Source organism: Barbus barbus (genome assembly GCF_936440315.1).
Source record: "Barbus barbus genome assembly, chromosome: 40".
Taxonomy (NCBI): domain Eukaryota; kingdom Metazoa; phylum Chordata; class Actinopteri; order Cypriniformes; family Cyprinidae; genus Barbus; species Barbus barbus.
Genome location: NC_136718.1, coordinates 16,639,059 through 16,662,939, shown reverse-complemented (window position 1 = coordinate 16,662,939; position 23,881 = coordinate 16,639,059). Strand labels below are relative to the sequence as shown.

At 37.8% G+C, this 23,881-nt stretch overlaps 1 protein-coding gene across 1 annotated transcript in view; it reads left to right on the top strand.

Moving 5' to 3' along the window:
- Positions 1-12,227: 12,227 nt before the first annotated feature.
- Positions 12,228-23,881, top strand: part of znf385a (zinc finger protein 385A) — a 31,068-nt gene continuing 19,414 nt past the window's right edge. The window contains exons 1-2 of the mRNA XM_079401478.1: positions 12,228-12,782; positions 16,402-16,512. Of these exons, the coding sequence (XP_079257604.1) occupies positions 12,681-12,782; positions 16,402-16,512 (213 nt within the window). The 5' untranslated portion in view covers positions 12,228-12,680. The remainder of the gene's footprint in view (positions 12,783-16,401; positions 16,513-23,881) is intronic.

The window sequence follows — 23,881 nt, the reverse complement described above, 5'->3', positions numbered from 1 at the left end:
TAACAAAATATAGCTCTGAAAACTGGTTAGCTAAATTTAATCTAGCTTTTCAAGCTACAAAGAAACTAGTACAAGTAGTCTGTTTACATTTAAAGTAGCGTTGTTGACACTGGGATATGAACAGTGCTCTTCTACAATGACCGTTCATGCAAACTTTGTTTGTTCTGTTTGGAGAGGTGAGGGGGGCCATGTGGCTTACTTTGCAAGTCTAGTTTGTCTGGGTCCATTTACAGAAGTGCTTAAATCAGACGGATCCCTATTCAACACAAGCTCATTTAACACCTGCTTTGATTTAATCTAATTTAGAGTCCGTGGTTGGATTTGAACTGATATGGTGACCTCCTAAATATGTGCGCATGCTACAACCCAATCTATAATTCAGGTTGAAGTAAATCAACATAAAATACTGAAATTATAGCCCCTGTAAATATCATTTGGGCCATTATGATGGTGTATCTCCCACAGGCATATAATTTGTGGTGACATTTTAAATCACAGGTCTGACAGGACACACATTCTTTATCTGTTTTCTTCTCTTTTACTGTCGCTCTATCTCACACATACAAACACAAATCATTTAGCTGATTCACAATTTTTCTCGTAACCTTTTTTCTGTCTCTTTTAGTATTCAGCCAAGACAGAGCACCGCGCAGTGGAAGTGTGCAGCCGTGAATGTGTGTTTATGTATGTTTGTGTAGTAATGATGTGTGGGATTAATGTCAGACATGCTGGGGCTCATATCGGCCTCCCGCTGTAGCGTCTTGGAGGCTTATCACAGTCAATCATCTCTTTGTTCACCTCACTCTCGGCACGCACAAACACGGACCGCAGACATGGCTCATGTAGCAAGACATGATGGTCAGGTTGTGCTTGAAAGTGCTGAGCACATGCAGTTGAGGAGAAGTTTTTATCTCCCTGCAAAACTTCTACTTAACATCAGAAGCGCTTTGGGAGGGGTTGATACTGCAAGGCCTAAAGATAGAGAGGGGGAGACTAATTGATTAAGAGCTGTGAAAAAAGGATAAAAGGGATTTATATCCTGTTTGATATCTGCGGAAGGGTCAGCAAGCAAGGTCACAGTAGCACCTCCTTGTGGCCAAATATAGCATGTGACACAGTCAGACCGTTCCAAAGACAGCAGAGATGTGCTGCTTGAATCAGTTCTGCTTTTAACATAGGCAATTTAAAGGGCTGACACAGTCATATCGCCTTCTATACTCATAAGCTCTGTTTAGAATACTGTAGCATACTAGCATACTGTTCATGCTATTTCTGTGGTATGCAGTATGTACATTGTGCACAGTATGTGAATTATTATATGCATTACCATTCAAACGTGTGGGAGAAAGTTTTTATTTATTTATTTATTAAATTAATGAGTTAGTTTATTTAGCAAGACTGTGTTGTATTAATAAACTGTAACTAAATAAACTTATAAAAGTACAAAGGACCTTTTTTCTTTTTTGGAGGGGGGGGGGTGCTTTTCAGTGATAAGATTGTACTTGTGTGTGTGTGTTTGTGTGTTTATCATGGCTTCGGTTTCGATGGCAGATTGTAATATTTCACAAACAAATTTACTGTATTTTTGATCAAATAAATACAGCCTTAGTTAACAAAAGAGACTGCTTTCAAAAACATTGTTCCCAAAAATTCAACTCCAAACTTTTATTTTTAACATCTTATCCTCAATTGGTTAATTCCCCAAAAATCTGAAGGAAAAATTCCCCCAACATTTGATTGCAAAGTAACCACTTATTTATTATTTCCAACTTTTTTGACATGCAAAATAATGAAGTCACATAACAACAGAGTATCATAATACGGTTTAAACATTTAGAGTTTTTTTTTTATGTTATGGTTAATTTTTAATGTTTCACACAATATGTAGTAAGCAGTATGCTAATATTCTATTCTAGACACAGCCAATGATCTTGTACAGTCTTGCCATGCTCATTATTTGTCCTTGTTCCTTTGCTTATACTTTATACATTGACTGAACTTATAAAACACATACTGTTGCATACTGTAGTGTACACTGTCTAATAAATATTAGGCATTGACCTTATATTCTGCACGGTATGCAGTAAAATAGCTTATTCCATTCCAGACATAGCCAATGTTCTTGTATATGTGACCCTGGACCACAAAACCAGTGTTAAGTCGCTGGGGTATATTTGTAGCAATATGGGTCAAAATGATTGATTTTTCTTTAGGATATTAGGATATTAAGTTAGGATATTAAGTAAAGATCATGTTCCATGAAGATATTTTGTAAATTTCCTACTGTAAATATATCAAAACTTACATTTTGTTTAGTAACATGCATTGCTAAGAACTTCATTTGGACAACTTTAAAGGCAATTTTCTCAATATTTGGATTTTTTTGCACCCTCAGATTCAATTTTCAAATAGTTGTATCTCGGCCAAATATTGTCCTATCCTAACAAACCATAATGGAAAGCTTATTTATTCAGATCTCTTCTGGTTTTGTGGTTCAGGGTCACATATCCTCTTGGACTGTATATCCTTGTATATCCTCTGGACTGTATACTTTAGAAATGTAATGTTTGTAGAGTATACTGTTTAATGTAGTATTTTTAACAACCATAGCAAAATACAGAATATTTTTTACAGTTTGCAGTAAATCAACATTCCATTCTAAATGCAATCAATGATCTTATAACGCCTTGTCTCATTCCTTTTCTTGTGCTTTATACATGGATGGCATACAGTACATAAAACATTTAACACATATTATTTTAAGCAAATAGTAGGCATTATACAATATATTCCATTCCAGACATTGCCTGTCATTCATTTCTTATCCTTTTGCCATTGTACTGTCAAACTGCCGTAGTCGGTTTTTGGGAAACTGAGTTTTATGCATATGTTTTTTTCTCTCATTTTTGTTGATGCACTTGAGTTTAGGCTGAAGGAAGCCAGGCGAAGTGCAGAAGCGTCGAGAAGTGTGTTCATTCTAATTAAATGAGAATCTTAATGAGTAGCTCTCTCCACAGACCTCAAGCCACTTTCATGTGCTCAGCCTGAGTGACGAAATCCAGCCAGTGGCTTACAGAGGCGGCTGGTGACCAGACACTCACTGGATTGAGGCGGATAAAATGTTTAAGAGTAAAAAAGTAATAGCTCCAGCTTTAAAATCTGACTGAATGCACCACTTTGTTAAAAGAGGCAATACAGATAAAGAAACCAAGCAACCAAGCAGAATGTTTTTCCGTTTGTCACAGTCTTGACTGGTTCGACTAAGGAAGCATCACATTACTTAGCAGATGCATGTTGTGTCTTTTACCGTATTGCTGTTGCCACTTGTATTGTAAAAGCAATAAGCTACTCGTGGCTGTGTGTTTCAGTGATAAGATCGTGTTTGTGAATGTGAGTGTGTGTATTTTATCCTGAGGTTGGTTTTGATGGCGGATTGCGTTGGCAGTCAGATGAGGGACAGGCTGTCTCTCCCCGCCGTTCTGAGACGGGACTGGAATAGCGAGCAGTGCTATGCTGCCGTCACAGTAATTGGACCTAAATTGGTTAAATGAATGAGCCATTTCTGCTGCCTTGGTCACAGCTGAGGACAGGACGGTCATACGCTCAGGTCCCCAAACGGACGGGTCTGTCAGCATACAGATGAATGAAAAGAAAGAAATTAATTTACTGGAGACAGCATGTGATTTTATTTTTTTTCCTCCATCAGCAGAAGTGATGAGTTCTGAGGAATTTTGGTTGGAAAGCTGATTTGATTGTTTTCCTTCTAATTTACAACTGTAGACAGTTGAAGACAAACCTTGACCTTATCACCAGACTGTCTTGTCTGGCCTTCTTAGATTTCAGCTAATTAAATCTCTCCCCGTCCAAAAAAAAGCACAGGCGTCAGCAGTGCACGACAAAACTGTCAATGGCAATATGAACAAAAATCAGTGCATATACCTAGCCTACTTTATTCTCTACAAATGTGGTATGAACAAATGTAAATGTAACACAAAAGCTGTTACGGCACATAATCATGAATTGCACACACAGTGTGCCGCGCTGTTGCCGCATACTTTAATAATTAAAACATCTGAGGAGTTACACATTCAAAAGCAAAATAATGAAAACATACAAAGAGTTTTTCTCCCAAGCTGAGTCCTTCCTCTAATATACACCAACTGTTGCTGCTTGTAGCTTTCTTTTGATGGTTGAAGGAGATGACACTTGTCTGCTGTAATACAAGCAATAATTACACAGCACTTTGTGTTCTGGAATATGCAGTGCAGGTGGCTTTTAGAGGAAAGATCTGGGCTTTTTGTAATCTGACTTTTTACAATGTTTATACATAACAATAAATTTTCATTTTCTACCTGACTTGCACTGAATCTGAAGCTATTTCTGCATCACTAGTGGCACCAAATGGAATTGTGATTGAATAATGGACAAATTCCAAATGCCATTTTTGTAGCCTTGAATTGGATGTTATTAATAATTTGCATAATTAAGGGAAGTTTACATAGAATGGATTTTTTTTTTTACCATCACATTTAAGACATCACATGGGGTCTACTTTCCCCAGTAGTGAATGGCGCTAATCTAAAACTCATCAGGATGGCCATGATTAAAGTACACAGAGCTAGTGAGAGACAGACAGACAGAGAGCGGTGGATTCAGAGGGGACTAAACATCTATCTGCATCTCTCATCTCATTAATCTGCATTTGCTCCAATCTCACTCTCCTCTGGATCATCTGCACGACAGGTGCTCAGTGAGGGGCTCTCGGGGACCCTGGCTCTCTCTCAATCTCTCTCTCTTTCGCTCTCTCCAATTTGTTCAGGGCCACTGCTGCTTGCCATGGGACATCTGTGTTCATCCAAAGCCAACCATCCTGTTCTTTCTTTTAACCTTTCTCTCATTTCTTGCTATTGTAACCAATGCACCCCTTATTTTTCACTCGTATTCTCTTTGTTTTTACTGCATGAATGATGTATATGGCGCTTTCCACAAACAGGATACAAAACAGGATATTTTAATCCTATTAATCATTAGTCATTTTTCCTTGTTTTGTTCTCTATTAAGTTGCGGTTTGATTTTTTTTGAGCCCTCTTCCCAAATGCAGGAAATGTCTTAAAACAATTTAATTTAAAATGTATAAAATAATAATAATAATAATAATAATAACCCTTTAAACAATTTATTCAAATAATAATAATAATGATTATATTTATTATTAATAATAAAGATAATAATAATAATTTTACCAAAAGTGTCACGATTATTAATAATGTAATTTTTTTTGTAACAGGAGAATTATTCTGTCATTAAAATAAATCATTTAAATTTGCATTTACTATAACATGAATTAAGCAAAAATCAAAGCAAAATAATAGGTCCAATTTGTACCCTATATGTACTGTATGTATTCAAATTTGTAATAATGTTACCCAGGGGAGCAGCCTGAGGCCAGAAACGCTGTGTTGTTCCCTTGGGTTCCTCTCCGCACCTGAAGAAACCAAGTCACCGATTTCTCTTCCACTGCAACCAATTAAACTACTGACCTCCATGGTTTGAAGGTGACCGGCCAACTAATGAGATACAGCTCAGTGCCTTTTATGCACGTTTTAACAGTAACATCCTTTTATTTTCCAGCCATCGCAAAAATCTTCCCTCCTTTCCTTCCGTAGCTGTGTCAGCCTTGACCTAATCATGATTATTCCTTATCTCCAAACCATTTCATCCTTATCCCCCCCCCCCGCGCTCCTCACAATTACGCCCGCCCTCAGAAAATAGCAAACGCACGGCCTAAGAAATAGGATTGCCAAGCTTCAGTATTAGAGAGCGACAAGCACGCCTGAGATTCCATTTATCAGGCCCAAACAGGCTCCGAATTATTTGAGTTTGTTGAATCGTTTCCCCTCGCCTTTGATCTTCCCGTGCCCTTCTCTCTATTTATAAACCCCTCCTCCCCCACTCTTTCTCCCGCACTTCACCCATATCCACACGCAGCTCTGGATCACTCTCTCCCAAATCCTCTTCCCAAAGATTCCTTTCACACCAGCTCCTTTATCCCCGTGCATGTCTGTCCCTCGGCCCCCGGCTGCCCCCTCTCTGCAGGATCTTTAAACGTGGTGATTACAGGCCCGACGTGTGTTGCAGGATTCTTAGCATGTCACTCCAGTCCTCCACCCCCTTCTCCAGCCCGATCAGGTTCCCGCAGCTTGTTAGGAGAATCAGACTCAGATACAGTGGCAGAAAAACATCTCCCCCTGCGCCACATGGGCTTGATGAGGCTGTTAAGACCGCTGGTATTATCATCAAGGCACTTTGTTTGTCAGCGGAGGATCTCAGTGTCCAATCAACGCGCTTGTTTGAAGCCAGTTGTCATTGTGCTGGTCTTTATTGGTTTATTTTTCATGGAAGACACGTTAAAGCTCCATACGTTATCTGAGCAGTAAGTACGAGATCTTACTCTCGTTTTTATAAATGCATGACACACGCGTACTCGCATGCACTTACCCCGTCACAGTGATTTACAGTGTGAGCCGGGCCCTGAAAGTGTTCTTTAATTTAATGAGGTAATTATACACTAGGGGCAGGAAGCAGACTGGACCTGATTTATGCATGCTGGCAGTGGTGTTTTGTCACACACACTTTGACTCTGCTGCAAGGACAACTGTCCCCTACACGCTTCGAGTGCACTCGTGTTCTACTCCCCTCTGTGTTTCTCTCTACATCTTTCCCTCGTTGTCAACAAATCTGTGCCGTTTCTCTGCTGGCATGTGGACAGACTAAACGGGCTTGGGTTCTCTCTCGTTGGATCAGTCACACATGTCCTGAATTATGTCAGCACTGTATTGCAGTGACAAGCACACAGAGTGGCGGTGTACATTAGAGTTTAGTCTTCTGTCTTATTTATGTGGCTAAAGGGCATAGTGCCATTCAGACAAACTCTTTCCTCTTAGCCAGTTAATTTAATGAAATAGTTCCTGTGATGGTAAAGCTGAATTTTCAGCAGCCATTACTCCAGTCTTTAGTGTCACATGATCTATCATAAATCTTTGTAAAAAAAAATGTTTTTTTAAATCTCTAAATTTAAAACTAATGTGTGTTGTTTGCTGTGATGTCTTCATGGCATCAGAAGACTTGAAATACAATGAATGAGTCATAAGAATAACTTTCTTGGTATCTTATTTTGCTTTTATGGTGTTTTTGTGCTTTTATGGTGTTTCTATTGTCTTTTTTGGAGCTTGAAAGCCCCTGATAACTATATACTCAAAGAAAACATCTCTTTTGGAACAAATAACAACATCTGAGGATAAGTAAATTACACATTTTCAATTTTTAGGTGAACTATCTCTTTAAGGCACACTGCGGCGCTTTTGAAGAGAACCGTTTGCAGCAAAAGGGAGTATTTAGAGTGTGAGTCATGTGACTTTTGTTGAGCACTGCATCAGGGACCAGCAGTGCCCACAAGCGACCACTGGCACTTTCTCTCTCTCTCACTCTCACAAGCAATATTGCAACCGGTCTGCCTCCTTATTCTTGCTGTTCTCCTTTTCTCCCTTGCTCTTTATCTCCCTGTGTGCTATGCAGCCAGTGAGGAGTCTTGCATGCCTAATTTGAGTTAATGATGCCAGAACTCGTTCAGGCCTGAGGCTCCAGCAGGAGAGCAGGAGGAACAGCTGTGGCCATATCTGTGACAGCATATCTCTCAATCTCTATTTCTCCTTCATTCTTTCTCCTCGCGCATCCTGACATGTGTGCCCACAGCAGCACAGCCTAATGACATCTCCTACGTGAAGAAACCATCTCAACTGCGCTAGGCAATCAGGAGAGAGTAGTCTTGACGAGCAATCTTGAAATAGAAGTGGAGAAGGGTGAAAAATCATCCAAGATTAAGAAGGAGACAGACAGCGAGGGGAAGAGGGAGAAAGATAGAAGGGAACAGATTTAAGACTGCAGGGAATTTGAGGCGAGGAAAATCCAGCAGCAGAAATTAAGCAGCTTAAAGTAACTGCTCGCTAAAGCTTAATTCTGACGAGAGGGTCCTCACACGGTCTCATGCAAGAGGTTGCGCGGGCTGTAAAGGATAAGAGAAGACAGGCTGACAGGGAACAGAGACTCGGTGACGTGGATTGGGAGACAGAAAGAGAGAGAGAGAGAGAGATAGAAGGGGCTGTTTCATAACCAAAGGTTGACATCTCTCTGATGAGGTTTGTTCTGACAAAAAAAATGTGTCAGCACAGCCACCTCTCTGAGCCTCAGTGTTTCACCTCTGTATGGCATGAAGTCAGAATTTGAGCAAAGGGGCTATATTCAGGCTTGATGTTACAAATTTAACCCGGTGATGGGATTCTAAACTCATTTGAAAAGTTTAAAGAAACAATTAGTGCGTTTGGCTTCTTTAACTTCTTTCTTCTTGTCTCTGCAGGAAGCATCAACCGAACAGGGACTGTCCCTACATTTCTGCGGACCCCCACAGTCATCCAGCCTCATCTGGATATGAAGCCCTTCCTACAGTTTCAGATGGAGACTCCTCCTCCACACAGCGTTGGGCTCTTCCACAACTTCAATGCGGTGAGATTAGGCCTCTGAAAATCTCTGTTGAGACAGTGCTGCATTATTGCATTACACCTAAAAAACAACAAATATGCTATATTGTTACTTTTCATGAAGAGGGTTGTCAGGACACTTCATGCCACTTGCTATTAGAATAGACAGTTTCTATAGAGGTTGTTGCCTAGAGTATGTCACAACATTACTGGATAGTTTTTCAATTGTATTAGTTAAAAAAACTGATGAATAATAATAATAAATAGCATATTGTGGTAATTGCATTAAGGTAGTGATTCTCAATTTTTTATGCATGTTACTTTCAGTTGAATACAAAATAAAAAATTAAAAAGCAATGAAAACTACTAAAAATTCAGCTTTGCCATCACAGTAATAAACAACATTTTAAAATATATTAAAATAGAAAATATAATAATTCACAATATTACTGTATTTTTGGTCGATTAAACATACATTTGCTGAGCAAAGAGACTTATTTAAAAAAAAAAAACATTTAAGTGCATAAAGAAAATGGCTTTTAAATATTCAGAAATTAATAAATAAAAAGTGATGCTGCCTTTCAGGAGCAATATTAAAAGCATGCAAAAATGAAAACTCATGCATGTAATTTCAGACATTATAACACAAGTGGGGGGTAGTGAGGAAACATAATATCATAAAGTTTTCTAAAGCTACACATTAAAGGGATAGTTTGGTGAAAATTTGGTCAATTTGAGTCACTCTGATGACCTTGCTTTTGGTCACCATTCCAAACCTACATGACTTACTTTCTTCAGTGGAACATAAATTGAGATATTTTGAGAAATGTGTATTTTGTCCATACATTGTAAGTGAATGGTCACCAAAACAGGTTGTTCTCCAAAATATCATCTGTGTTCCACAGAAAAAAAGTTTTGAATACAAGTTTTGAACGACATGAGGGTGAGTAAATGATGAAACAATTTTCACTGTTATGTTCCCCTCCACTATTCAGATCTGGTGTATTAATGTCATAATATGTTAATGTGTCCTTGTTGTTATGAAATAGCGATCGGATTACATAAAAGATGACCTTAAATATTATACCAGGCTTGTTTGCGTAGTTGAATTTGTAATGCTGTGAGTTCTCTCATGTCATCGGGACTTATAGCTAATCATTTTGATTAGCATGCAGCTCGTTTCACTCTCTCAGCACTTTTACTCAGAGTCTGTTCTGCACATTTCCCAGATTGCATTCTGTTATGTAAATGAGGATGCTGGTCAGCAAATTGAATGGGAAAGGTTAGTCGTGGGATCCAGCCATGCCTGAGATGTCCGTCGTTTGTATTCTCTCTCCTAAATTCCCTGTATTTGCCTGCACTTGTTGCCAGTGTGAAAGATGGCCTGCCCTTTGGCACAGTCTCGTAACACTGAGAAGGAAAAAACACTCTCCCCATGCCAGCTCAATAAATCCACATCACACATTGCCTTCCAATTGTGCCACATTATTATCGTTTTAGTAAAAGCCAAGGGATGTTTAAATATTTTGAAATATGCATGAGCTCGTGAAAGAGTCAGCATCTAAGAGCTTAACTACTATCTCTTGTACTTACGCCATTTATTTTACATTCATACAATGAGCTGTAATCTTTAGATTGAGGCAGTTTTAGCATTGCAGCAGGCTATTAATCACTACGGTTAAAGGCTCAATGTGAGAGTGACCAGATGTCCGAAGGGGAAATTCTCCTGATGTCCAGGAGGGAGCGATGTTGCAGAGGCTGGAAGGACAGGCTGACCTCTCTCTGGGACACTGCTGAAAGCACACTGCAGTGTTTACGCCATTGCCTAATGGAATACTGACATTTACAAGAATTCACTCACACGGACTGTAATAAATATAGGCTTCTATTGAGGTATTAAGACTAACAGCTGTCATCAGTTGGGTGGTTTAATTAAATATCTTTTTGACATTTGAATATGATTTGATTTAAAATGAGCATGCACAGAATCAGTTCATCCCAAGAAGTTCCCTCTTTCATATATAGCATTGAAAATTGATTAATTCTAGTGAATTTGTTACTGTAAATCAAATAGATCAACTAAATCAAAAGATTCATACAAATGATTCACTGATTCAAGTCCCTGTTTTGTTTATTCAAAACATTTTTTGGAAGCAAATATACAGTTTTGGTTGAATTATAAATTAAATTCTTGGATAGATAATACTTTTTGAGCACAAAGAAAACAAAAATAATGACTTTATTCAACAAATTCTTCTCTTCCTTGTCAGCTTTAGACGTGTGTTCATGCATGCGTTGCAGTACTCTCGTGAACACGCGTCGAAGACTAACATGGAAATTGTTGAATAAAAGTCATTATTTTAGTTTTCTTTGCACACAAAAAGTATTTTGTAGATTTATAACATTAAGGTTGCACTACTGAAGTCACATGGACTGTTTTAATGATGTCCTTACTACCTTTCTGGGCCTTGAACATGGTAGTTGCATTGCTGTCTATGCAGGGTTCTGAAGCTCTCAGATTTCACCAAAAAATATCTTAACTTGTGTTCTGGTCTTACGGGTTTGAAACGGAGTGAGTAATTAATGACAGAATTTTCATTTATGTGTAAACTATCCCTTTAAATCTTCTTATTCATAGTTACATTATATTTATAAAACATATTACTCCTTATGGGACTTTAGTGTAGCTAGTTTTTACAACTTCTTGTTTGTGGTTTGTTATAAACAAGAACTTTTTAAAATCTCTAAATTAGTTTCAAAGTAGCTTCCCCAGTACTGCTTGTACACATACGATACGTCAGCTGTGCTCAAGTTGTTCCGTCTGGAATCGCATTCATGTTGGAATGCAATGGCCTGATCAAACAGACTTGAAGCTGTAATCTAGTTCAAGGTATTTTTCAAAAATGTGGGGGTTTGGCCAAATAATTATTTTGCTTTGTAAGTTTCACTAATATCAGATGCTTTTGATCAGTTGTAGATAGAGCCGGGGTGGACCACAATCTTCCATTCCTCTACAATTCAGCTGTAATTTGCCTTTAATGTGATTTGGCTTGTACCTGCCTGTCTGAGTCAATGCGCCTGTAGGCACTGAGGCACCTGAATAATTTATACCAAGCAGCTGGTTGTGGCATGGAAGAGCAGAAAACCTCTCTCAGACACTCGCTTATTCTGCAGAATCAGGAATTTCAGAGGCGTTAAATTGGGGGTCTCGTGCGCCAACTTGTTGCATCTACCCTGCAGCCTCCTTCGAGTAAAGCCTCGCTTTCTTTCACTCGCAAAAGGCGACGTTTATGTGCACAGCTTGCCAATTTTCCTCACTGAGTAATGCAACTCCACATGGATTTTTGGAGTTGAAACCTTTTGGCTGCATGCACCTTACCTCTGATGACCTCCTCGAAAAACTGTAATTTTCGACCTTAATAGCTGGACGATATCAATCACAAGGCATTACGAGTTCAAATATTTTTAGTAGTTTTATTAATTTAGCCAGGGTCACCGCTGTATTGGTTCCACATGTGTTACAGAGGTATGTGGAAAGAGCGAGAGGATCGTCATGACGGGGGAGCCGGAGGAGGGTTGAATTCTGCAGCTTGTGCTTTTGATAGAATGAGGGAGTGGAGGGTGATTTGGGGAGTGAGAAAGGGAAAAAAAACAGAGGGAGTGCATGACATTCTTAGTGCATCTGGGCAAAATAAGCAGTCAGCGAGTGAGCATGTGGAACAGAAAGAGGAAGGAGATCACTGAAAGAGAGCACAGGAAAGGACGACAGAATTTATTATTGGAGTAAAAAAAAAAATGGGAAGGAAAGGAAAGAAAAGCAAGTAAGAGGGAGAGGAAAATGAAGAGAGAGCATCCAACCAGGAACGTAGTCTTGGCTTGCTGTGAAATGTCAGGAAGGATGGAAGGAGGAATGGAAGGAAGGTGGATGAGATTAAGCAACGGAGAACGAGAAACCAAACCATAACGGCAAGAGTGACGACTGACTGTGGAAAAGAAGAAGTAAAACTAGGAAGAGAGACAACAATTAATCATATCGTGGACCTGTAAACACAAGAATCGTGCGCTGACGTCCCCAGAAGGGGGCACAGAAGCATGTGAATGTGGGAGAATCAGGTGGTGTGGTGGGACAGCTAGGATCCCTTCTGGATGAGTGACACTCTCACACACACCCTCCCACACACAAACACAAGCTCCCTCATGGAGGATCCAATGCAGCTGCGAGATCCAAGCGCTTCTGAGGATAAGAAGGTGAGTGCCCTCCGGCTATAGCTCAGGCAGAGACATAACAAAGCGGAGTTCTTTTCTCGGTGTAAAGCGCTGGACACCGAACAGCGTTTGTTAGCTTTGTGGGATGTCTTATCTGGCATTGCACCTTCTTCTGTATTTGAATGCGGTGCATTTTGGGCTTGTGGTGTTCGGCAGGCTGAAACACTCCATGGTTTGTATTAACTGACATGGGATCTTGTACTGAAAGTGTAAAGGGAGACTCTTGTGAATTAAAGTAGACCATTTTTTTAAATCCAAATTTAAATACATTATAATACTTTACGGGCATATTTCCTTTAAAAGGATAGTTCATCCACAATTGTTTGTTCACCTTTATGCTGTTTCAAACCTGTATGACTTTGTATGGCAGAACGCAAAATAGATTTTAACAAATGTTTCATGTGTTTATGTCCATACACTCTGTAAATGTGGCAGTACCTTTTCAAAAGGAGCGCTTTTATTCATTTTAGATACACTTTAGGTACTATATGTACCTTTAAGGTACTGATATGGACTTTTCAGGTACAAATGTGTACCTGTTGAAGAGTCAATGACAGCTTTTGTCCAAAACAACATGGGACCCCACTGACTTTTTACTGTATAAAATTAATGACTATTTACAGTATGTTTCACAGAAGAAAGAAAGTCAAAAAGGTTTGGAATGATATAAGGCTGAGTAAATGATGGCAGAATTTAAAATTTTACATAAACTTTCCTTTTAAAGGGTCATTTAAAGGTCTGTGCTTTTATAATGAGAAGAATCTGGCTATTTTTGAACAGTTATCAGTTTGTGGGATGTGGTTTTCCAGAGGGAGCATCAGGAGGTCATATGACAGACACTGTGCTTGCCAAATGGATAAATGTAACAGGCGCTGTTAATTGCTCGCGTTGATAATTAGTATAGATGCAGTGTCTGCCAATACCATAAAACAGCATGTTAGAGAGGCTTTGATAAAACCAGCAATGTTTCACATACTGGCCTTTAAAGTGATAAAGTGATATAGTGGCCTAAAAATAATCTCCGGTGTCGGTGAAGTCCGGTGTTGTTTTAGATCCAACTGACTTACATTGTATGTCCTTCAGAATATCTTTTGTTCTGCAAAAGAAAGAAAGTGATGTAGCTTTAGAACGACATGAGGATGAATAAATGATGACCAAATACACATTTTCGGGTGAGCTATGCCTTTAAAGCATCTTTCAGCTGTGGTTTGGTGGTTTCTATAGTTAGATTCTTGAAGCATCCTCATAAGCTGTATCATAACATAATTTTGTGTTGAAGGAAATTAGTTGGTATAGTCATGAGCTAAGATGTCTCTCTTTTCTGAGAAAGTCGGAGGAGTAAATCACCACCAGCAGAAGACCACTTCAATGCAGTGCTATTTTTACTTAACGACGTGAAGCATGATGGACCAACTCCCAGAATTTTGGTCTATAGATGCATGTTAACTTCTGTATGTTATTAAATCTTGATTAGAAGGGTGTTCTGAGTTGAAAAGCAGCCAGTAGACTTTAAAAAAAGACATGAGCCTTTAAAAGTAATCTTTTTCTTATGAGAGGCCTTTGATTTTTTCCCGTAGAGCTCGTCGGAGCCCCTCCCTCATCCGTTTCCTCGCCGAGGCTGTTAGTACTGACAGTTGTATCTATTGATGTGTTCTAGCTGGAGGTGTTCTGATTACCCAGCTAACTGCCAGCTTCACTTAATCCTCTGGAGATTCATGAAGGCAAAGCCATAGAACAACATCATTGTGGCTAATCCAGTGCCTGTCTGACTGATGTAGTGTGGACTTTGCACATGCACAACAGCATCAGGGCCCTCCACGGATACGGCAGAAACGAGTTCCAGGCCTGTGTCAAAAGAGATAAGAGGCAAAAATCTGAGGAAGTCCGGTGCAAGGCCTGCTAACCCACAAATGGTGTGCGCTGTCACCCTGAACCACATCTCGGCTCTCTGCATGTTTGCTTCTAGTAGAGGGGGTTGCTTGGATACGATCCGTTTGCAGATTTTCAAAATGTTTTTGTTTGACTAAGAGAATATTCATTTCAGCCTCTCCCCGTCTTTCCCAGCCAAGAGAAGATGTTCCAAACTGGCCCGTCTTAGACTATTGTTCTTAGAAGTTGGAATGAAAAACAACCATTATAGATGTTTTGAAAGGTTAAACATTTTCTTTCTGTAACTAGATGTACGGTATCACTTTCCACTTCATTAGTAACAACAAAATAAATAAATAAATAAAAAACAAAGAATAAAATCAAGTTTGCCAAAAAGACAGTGTTGATGAATTTGTTGTAAATGTACAGTATGAAGATGAACTACATCAAATGTCAAGTCAAAATGTTCAAATCAAATTAAACTATATCAGGCATAATGGTAGGAATCATATGACAATAAAGCATTGAATGCAGACCACAAGGCCAAAAGATTTTTGGACTGCAACCATCAGGCTTTGTGCATTAAGCTGGTCATAAACAGAGGCTTAGCCATTGGCACGATTGGATGTGGTACTTAGGATGACTAGTTAAATTTATTTTAAAATCTCAACTGTTCCATGGTGGACACTGATCTAACAGAAACAATTGAAGGAATAATGTGTGTGTGTGTGTGTATTATGTACATAAATATTATGTGTGTAAATAATTGTTTAAATAATATATTTAATAGTTTATATTAATTTAATATAATATAATATTATTTTAATAGTATATTATTTAAAAACATGAATAAATATACATTATTAAAATCAAAAGTTTTATGTTTAATAGACCTGAGCTAACATTTGTTAACTAGTATTAAAATACTGTAAAGAGACCTCATTGTATAGTGTTACCAATATATTTGTAATATTTGAGTTAATTAGAATTTAACTATATTTTAAATTTTATTTAGTTATATTCCATATATATATATATATATATATATATATATATATATATATATATATATATACATACATATTATATTCATAAATATTAATTATATACATAAATATGTATTATTTTTTGTTATGTACATAAATATAATGTGTGTGGTTTAAACAATTATTTAAATAATGCATTTAATTAATAATAATATTAAGAACAAATAATTATTAAATAACAAATGAATAAAGACAGACAGACAGACAGATAGATATATAATAATATAGATAATATAGACAGATAGATATAATAATATAATTTCATGCTTTTAGGCCTATATCCTGTAGACTCTAGGAATGCTTTCTTATTTAGTTAGTTTATGTTTGTTTAGAAATGATTTAGTGTAGTATGACCTCCTTAAAGGTAAGTGAGTAATTAGGTTGTCTTCATTTATTAGCTAAGCCATTGATATTTTGTAACTGAATACAGGGCCGGACAACATTTGTGCAGGAGATGGAGATTCGCTGCTCACCCTGACTTGATCTCATAGGTGTCCTGACTCTTATATGGCTGCCCTTAGCCATGTTCTGCTGCCACTGTACTGCCACCTAAACCTTTCCATCAACATGATTAATGACCTTGTCTGTCTAATGGGAATCGGACCAGACTTTAGTTTCACACGTCCTTTCTCTTTTCCCTTTCCCTTTCCCTTTCCCTCTTTCTCTTTCTCCTGTTCTGTATTCAGATGGATCCTGTTCAGAAGGCAGTGATCAACCACACCTTTGGAGTCCCACTGGTGAAGACCAAACGGCCAATCATTTCCTGTAATGTCTGCCAGATCCGTTTCAACTCGGAGGTAAGGTATCTGATATTGGACCTTTTAACTTCATACATGTTTGGTGTCTTACTCAAATAGCTTGCTTTATTGAAGACATGAAATGGTATATAGCGTTCTTCGAGTGAGATTATGTAATATGAGCGTTGTGTTTATACTGCTGAGATATTTTGCGCACACTGCTTTCTAGTCTGGAAATAGCCAACGGCAAATCCTCTTTGAAGTACTGTATCCGCAAAGCACGTCAGGGTGGTCAAGTGTTTTTTTTTTCTTTCGACGATTAAAACAAGTTTTAAGAAAATCTCTCTCAACATAAATTCTTAATTATTAAGATATTATTTCAACAAGTAAGAACTTCCTATGAAAACAACTTCCAACTTTTCCATTTCAGACTTGCCACAGTCATTTATTTTCAAGATCCGAATCTCACATTTTGATGTTCCAATATTCCTCATGCAGCAATGAAAGCAATTATGTTAGTTGTTTATGCACCAAATTGCTCCTATGCTTGTTGGGGGAGAAACTTTAGCCTGAAATATTCTGGGCTGAATTCAGTTGCAGCTGTGGTAGACATTGTGACATGTCTGAGATTAGTAACGGTGCAGGACCTGGGAGTGCCCCACTAGCCTGCACTATTTTTACGGACGAGAACTGTAATCATGGGCAGAAAGTGGCTTTCTTGGTGTGAGCCTGTAATCTCGGCCCTCCAGTCGAGCAGATGTAAGGCCTTCTTTAAACCACAGCCACAGACAATGAAAGACAGGGAGAAGATGGTGAGGCCAAGCCTGCTTGTGGCGACCTGCGAAATTAGCTGTTAGCCCAGCTCGCTTTTAATGATTTACGGGGACAGAATTTGAGACAACTCAGCAATTCTGTGAAATAATTGGATTTAAGAGTTGTAGTTAGTTCAAGGGAGGTGAAGATAATATTGAAGTTTTGTACTACAGTTATTTTCGTCATCTAATGTTGCTTTGTATTGGTTCACAGTAAATATCCTAGACAGTTGTTAGTTCAACTATAAATTCCACATCCCAAAGTGCCATCCAAAGATGCCTTTAGTTTACAACCCAGTTCATGACCCTTAAGTCAAACGAGTTTGACACATATACAAGCGTGCTTGTAAATAATACTGCATGTTGTTCAATAAACCTTAAGCGCATGACTGCTGATTGGACATCTCTGACACCTGCAGCTGTCCTGGTTTGTAAAAGATATTTGTATTCTTTCAACACCCGTTTTTACAATGCCTCCCTGCTTGCCATCATTGCATTTAACGATACATAAATTTAAGCACGTAGCACTTTCCATGAAAGGGGTGGAATATGGGGGCTGATTTTTCTTTCTCTTTATTCGTTTGTTTGTTCAGTTGAAATTTTGTCATCATTTAATCATTAGAATCTCATGTCGCTTTAAATATGTAAGATTTACTTTCTTTTGCGGAAAACACAAGATATTTTTGAAGAATATTGATTACCAAACTGTTTTGGTCACCATCGACTTCCATTGTATGAACAAAAACAAAACACAAAGACATTTCTCAAATTATTTTCTGTTTTGTTCGACAGAAGAAAGAAAGTCATGTGTGTAAATGATGACAGAATTTACATTTTTCGGGGGAACTATTCCTTAAATGCCCATTTAAGACCCATTAATCTTATGGCATTATTTATGCAATTGTAACTGACCCTTCACAAAGACCCACCTCCTTTCATTACTGTTGCTATGTCTGACATGCCATGCCATTCTCAAGCCACACATCATGTTCTTACGCAGTAAAAAATACATCAAAGAGCAAAAAGGACACTGACAACGTGCCGACAGACAAGACAGAGCAGATTACTTTAGGTATGAAACAAAGTCCAGTTCAAGCAGCATGTGAACCGATCATCTCTTCCTCTTTATTAATCATAGCATGAAATAAACATGAATGAACATGAGAAGGAATCTTGTTTCAACTGCAGAAAGACATCAATAAACACCTTTTTTGTGTTAAAGTCCACCAACGTTAATCTACTCTTCCTGTCTGGTTTGTTTTTTTGGACAAAAATGGCAGATTTTGCATTATCAAGTCAAGTCAAGTCACCATTATTTATATAGCGCTTTTTACAATAAAGACTGTGTCAAAGCAGCTTTACAGTATTAAACAAGGAAATAGTGTGTCTAAATAGTATTCCATTGTCCTCTGGCCAGACGAAACCAGCAGTTTAAATCTAGGCTGCAACAATGTCAAATTGTGCAGAGGACTCATCTGGTGCCCGCGGTCTTGTACCGATAACCGCCTTATGTTTATGGTCGGTCAGATCGCCTGTCAATAAAACTCCCTGCAAAGGGTCATTTGCAGGGTGAATCCATTCATGCCACTTCTGAACTGCAATAAATATATCTAAATATATATATATTTAAATACTATTTTTGTAATGTATGTGTATTTATTTATATAACAATTTTTTTAATTATCTTTAGGGGGTACGATTTGATGTGAAATTTTATTATTTTGCATTTAATTAGATTAATCGCCACATTGTGTATTAGAATAAACATTTTTATCTCTTTCTATATATATATAGTTCTCACAACATTGTAAAAATGTATTTTTTTTAATGTACTTTATCTGTGGAAACTCATCACTCATCATCCCACATACACACTCACACATTCTTTGATCAATGTCCTAAAAATTTTAACTCTCGTTTATTTTTAAAGTTCTCAGGCACCAAATGTTCATGTTGTCCAATCAGCAGTGAGCGAAAGACAGAGAGATCAAAAGAAAAGACATCAAAGAATTGCGAGTTCTGATGTTGTATTAGACATTGTGCTGCGTCTTTCATGCATTGTTGCACTGGAAATGATTCAACTACGTTAAAAGATTAAATTATATAATGCCATCTTTCATTAAATGGTTACACAGAGCAATTGAGTCTACATTTTGTTCCTCTACTATATGCTGAATAAAGCAATGCTTTTGTTCCTTGAAAATATCTATTCCCTCGCCTCCTTCCCATCATCATTTCACGCTCCATTATGGATTCATAGATTCCTAACCCCCAGTGCCGATAACTGAGCACATTTGTAGTGGAAAAAGCAGACTATTGGCTGCCAGCGTGTTATCTGATGCATTCATCACTAGGAGCTCAGAGTTGTGTTATGCTGTGCTGCCAGTGTCCCTCTGTCCCTTTCACTCTAGCGCAAGATGGAGGCATAACCTTGCCGCGCTGCAGAAGTGATGTCACCATATTGTGTCACTGTTGCTGCAGGACAGGGTTGACTGCGCATCCCTCCCCCTGCCAGAGCTGCAGTGGCCCACCGTTTTCGTACAATTTCCGTCATTCGCTGACTGGTTTTCCATCACTAGGGCAAATTAACCTTCCATGTGCGTGTTGAGCTTCGGGAATAGCCACAGCTGTCAATACTCCTTTTGCAGCCCTTTCCCATTTTTTTTGTTGTAATTGTATTTTTGTTGGCATATGTTGCATTACATACTGTTCACCTGTGGTTCGATGAGGCAAAGACAATCTGTGTCCTAATTTGTCCTTGGAAAAGTTCTTTGTGCTCCATGTTTTTCCATCATTGTGCTTAAAGTTTTTTTTTTTTTTGTGCTCTCAAAACCAACTCATCTGTCAACCCTGTGCCATCTGGACGAGAACTTTCCTCATTTCCTTATTCTATAGATAGCGCTGCATTCATACGAGCACTTCATTCTCATTGGCACATCATGGATTTGGCTTGGTACTTGATTTGCATTCATATCTAATGGCTTCACTCATAATGTATGCCCTCTCTTGTAAGTCGATTCATTAAGAAAGCATTCACTGAGAATTTCAATGAACGGATTCTGTATGTGGGTTCAAAGAGTTCAAATGTGAAAATTGGGTTCGTATTGCTAAAACTGGTCTGCTTATCTTATTGAATTAGAGTTAAGAACTGGCCAAAAGAGCTTGGCTGGTAGTGTCATTTTATCAGACAGGCTGTCACAAACATTTTTACTGGAAACAAACGACACTCAATTCCATGAACGGTTCTCAAACATGAATTCTTCCACCAGTGTTGAAGCACCACTGTACTAAAATACTCAGACAGAGAACTGTACTGCTATTCAGTGGTGACACAACAGCATTACTGAATTTACAGCATGAAATAGACTGCATGAACAGTGTAATCTGATTGCTCAGTAAACAACTCCTATGAACCTTTTCTTTGTAGTGAATCAAAAAATATGCTGTGCAACCAGTGAGACTCCTTAAAGGTGCAGTAGGAGATCTTGGAAAATGCTAACTTTAGCCTGATAGCACTGAAAGCGTACGTCCCACCCTCCCTGCAAATTGCCGTCCAAGCCACGCCCCTGAACGCATGAACTCACACACAGACCAGATGACCAGAGACAACATTGCTGCATCATGTGTCATTCATCGGTGAGAAAATTTTATAGCACAGTTAGTAAAAGTATTACAATACCAGGAAGGAAGATCAGGTTGTTGATGTTTGCCTGCCATTCTCGCTCTGTCTACATAGTGTACACGAACGCGCTGATGACATATCCTGTCTGCGTGAAGCGGGTGCGCAGAGGTATGCAAATACAAATGTTGACAGGCAGGAAGGAAAGTCAATAAAAATGCTCGGAAAGAGCATTTTGATTGGACGAACATTTCTTGGTCCTACGCCTTCCACAGAATATATAAATACATGTAAACATAAATTTAAAATACATATAAAAATACATTTAGACCACTTAAATTAATGATTACTATCGGGATGTGAAGAGACTTTCAACCAGCATAACAAAAAAAATGTTTCTGAAGACAATCACCTATTGCACCTTTAAATAATGACTATTATGAGCCTGTTGTTTTTAGGGAATCAAAAAACAGCCAGTGCAACCAATATAGTCTGATTCCCAAACAAAACACTTCTTCAAAGTAAATCAAAAACTTGCAGTGCAACCACTGTATTTGACTCATGAACAAATGATTCCTATGAAGTTGTTCTTTTTCAATAAATTAAAAAACATGGTGTATAGTGTAGACTGATTCCCAGACAAATTATTTTAATGAGAAGTTTCTTTTTTTGTCAGTCAAACAAATACAGCTTGCAACTAACTGTAAGAAGTATTTTCTAAAGATGCACACGATTTGTTTTGTTAGTAGTGTTTTTTTATTTATCAAGTGTTTTTTTGTTTAGTTTTTTTCGCAATGTTACAACAAGTATTGTTTGTTTAGTATTTTTGTGTAATATACAGTGCAGGTAAAGCTAATTATTTGATTGCATTTATAACACCAGTGTAAATGCATTTTTCAAGAATTAAAAAAAATATATATCTATGCAATGATTAAAAAAAACAACAACATATATTTAGCTCTTATAAGTACAGTACTGAAAGAATCATTCGTAGAACTGGAAACATTAAGAAGAATTGGAACCAGAACCAAAAGAGTTAAATTCTTTACAATTCTCATTCCTAGTCACAGACTGTTAAAAATATAAAAATAAATATATATATATTTGGAATCTCCAGTATTGACATCTCTGTAACTCATGGTTGTGATTACCGCCCCAGACTGAGTCTGTTCCTTGCACATGGCAATGGCATGAACTGTGTTTCTCATTTGTTCTTGGATGGGGAAGTTAATTTTTTCTGCATTTTTTTTCTTCACTCTATTGCAAGTCTGATCAGTTTTACATGTCTGTGTGATCTCTGTCTGCACCTGTGCTTTAGCCCCATATCCACTGAGCTTTCTGCTGGTTCCTGCCAGAGCCACATGGCTATCTTCTCCTCTTTCCTCCTTAATCCCAGAGATCTGTGCTTTTAGTGCCTCTTTCCCACATCCTTCTCAGTTTCCTGTGTGCTTCAGACAGGCAATTCCTTCAAACCCCTGAAGGCTTCGATTACAGACCACCAGCTATATAAGGCTCTGTCATCACCAATTACAGCCCACAACCTGCCACAACAGACAGGAATGGCCAACCTAATGCCATTCCCTCACTGCAAGTGTACTCTAAATATCTCTGAGGGCCTGTCCTAGCTGTCTTAATCTCTTCTGTTCCCATGAGTCTCTGCGGGGGTTCCACGCCTCTTCTAATGTTGTGAGCGTCTGAGCCCTGGATGACACTCTGATATGAGTCTCTTGGTCCTGCTCCCAGTGTCTGCAGCAACTGTTGTCAACTCATTCTCGGTTTCACACAACAGATAATCCTACCAGTTAATAATCATCATGTTTGTCTTGATGGGATGCATTCTGAAGCCATCGCTGTTTTGGGAGGCCGCTGCTAGGTGATCTGTTTGAAGCGTGCTGCTGAGAGGCACGTCAGATACGCGTTGTGCTGCGTGGCGGCTCCGCTCCCCCGTAACGAGGATGCAGACTATAGGCGACAGCTCCTGTGTCAACGTTTCTGGAAATATCTCTTAATGTGTTCCTGCCAGAGGTCAAGTCAGCTCGATGATCGATGAGTGGACAGATTGTGCCACATCAGAGATGTGGAATTGTTTATGCAGATTAGAGCTTTCACAATAGTCAAGTGTTTTGTGTTTCCTTTGGTTTTGTGCTGTTTATGCACTGACCTCTAAGACGGCTAAATTTATCATTTTGCTTAACAATGGTTGCATTTTCAGTTGCGTCTCTTCATCTGGACTCATTCAAACACAATGTTAATAGTAAAATCATAGAAGCAGACCTCACATTTATTGTAATATCTAATCATATAACTGATTTTGTCATTTTAATTATACATTATTATTATTAGAATTATTGTTATATATAAATAATAATAATAATGAGTATTTAAAAAACTTATATTAACTTAAAATTATAACTTAACTTAAAGTTATGATATAATTGATGTAAATCAATATAAATTATTATTAATTTTTTATATTCTTAGTATTATCATTATTAAATTATATTAAATCAGAATACATATTAGTTGTCATGGGTAATGGTATAAATACTTATATAAATACTAGTTCTGTCAAATGATTTTTAGTTTTTGTTTGCATAATATATATGCGTGTACTTTGTATATTTATTATGTATATATAAATACACACACATACAGTATATATTTTGAAAATATTTACATGTATTTACATGTCTATATTTATATTCATATGATTTATATTATAAATAAATATATTTAATATATAAACATAAAATGTTTCTGAAATATATACATGCATGCGTGTGTATTTATATATACATAATAAATATACACAGTACATATACATACATAATGTAAACAAAACCCTTTATTTTGGATGCGATTAATCGTTTGACAGCACTAATAAATACTAAATATTTGATTGCATTTATAACAACTGTGTAAGTGCATTTTCAAGAATTTTTTAAAAACTACAAGAAATATGTATTTTTAATTTTTTTTAAATAACTGTATTTAAATA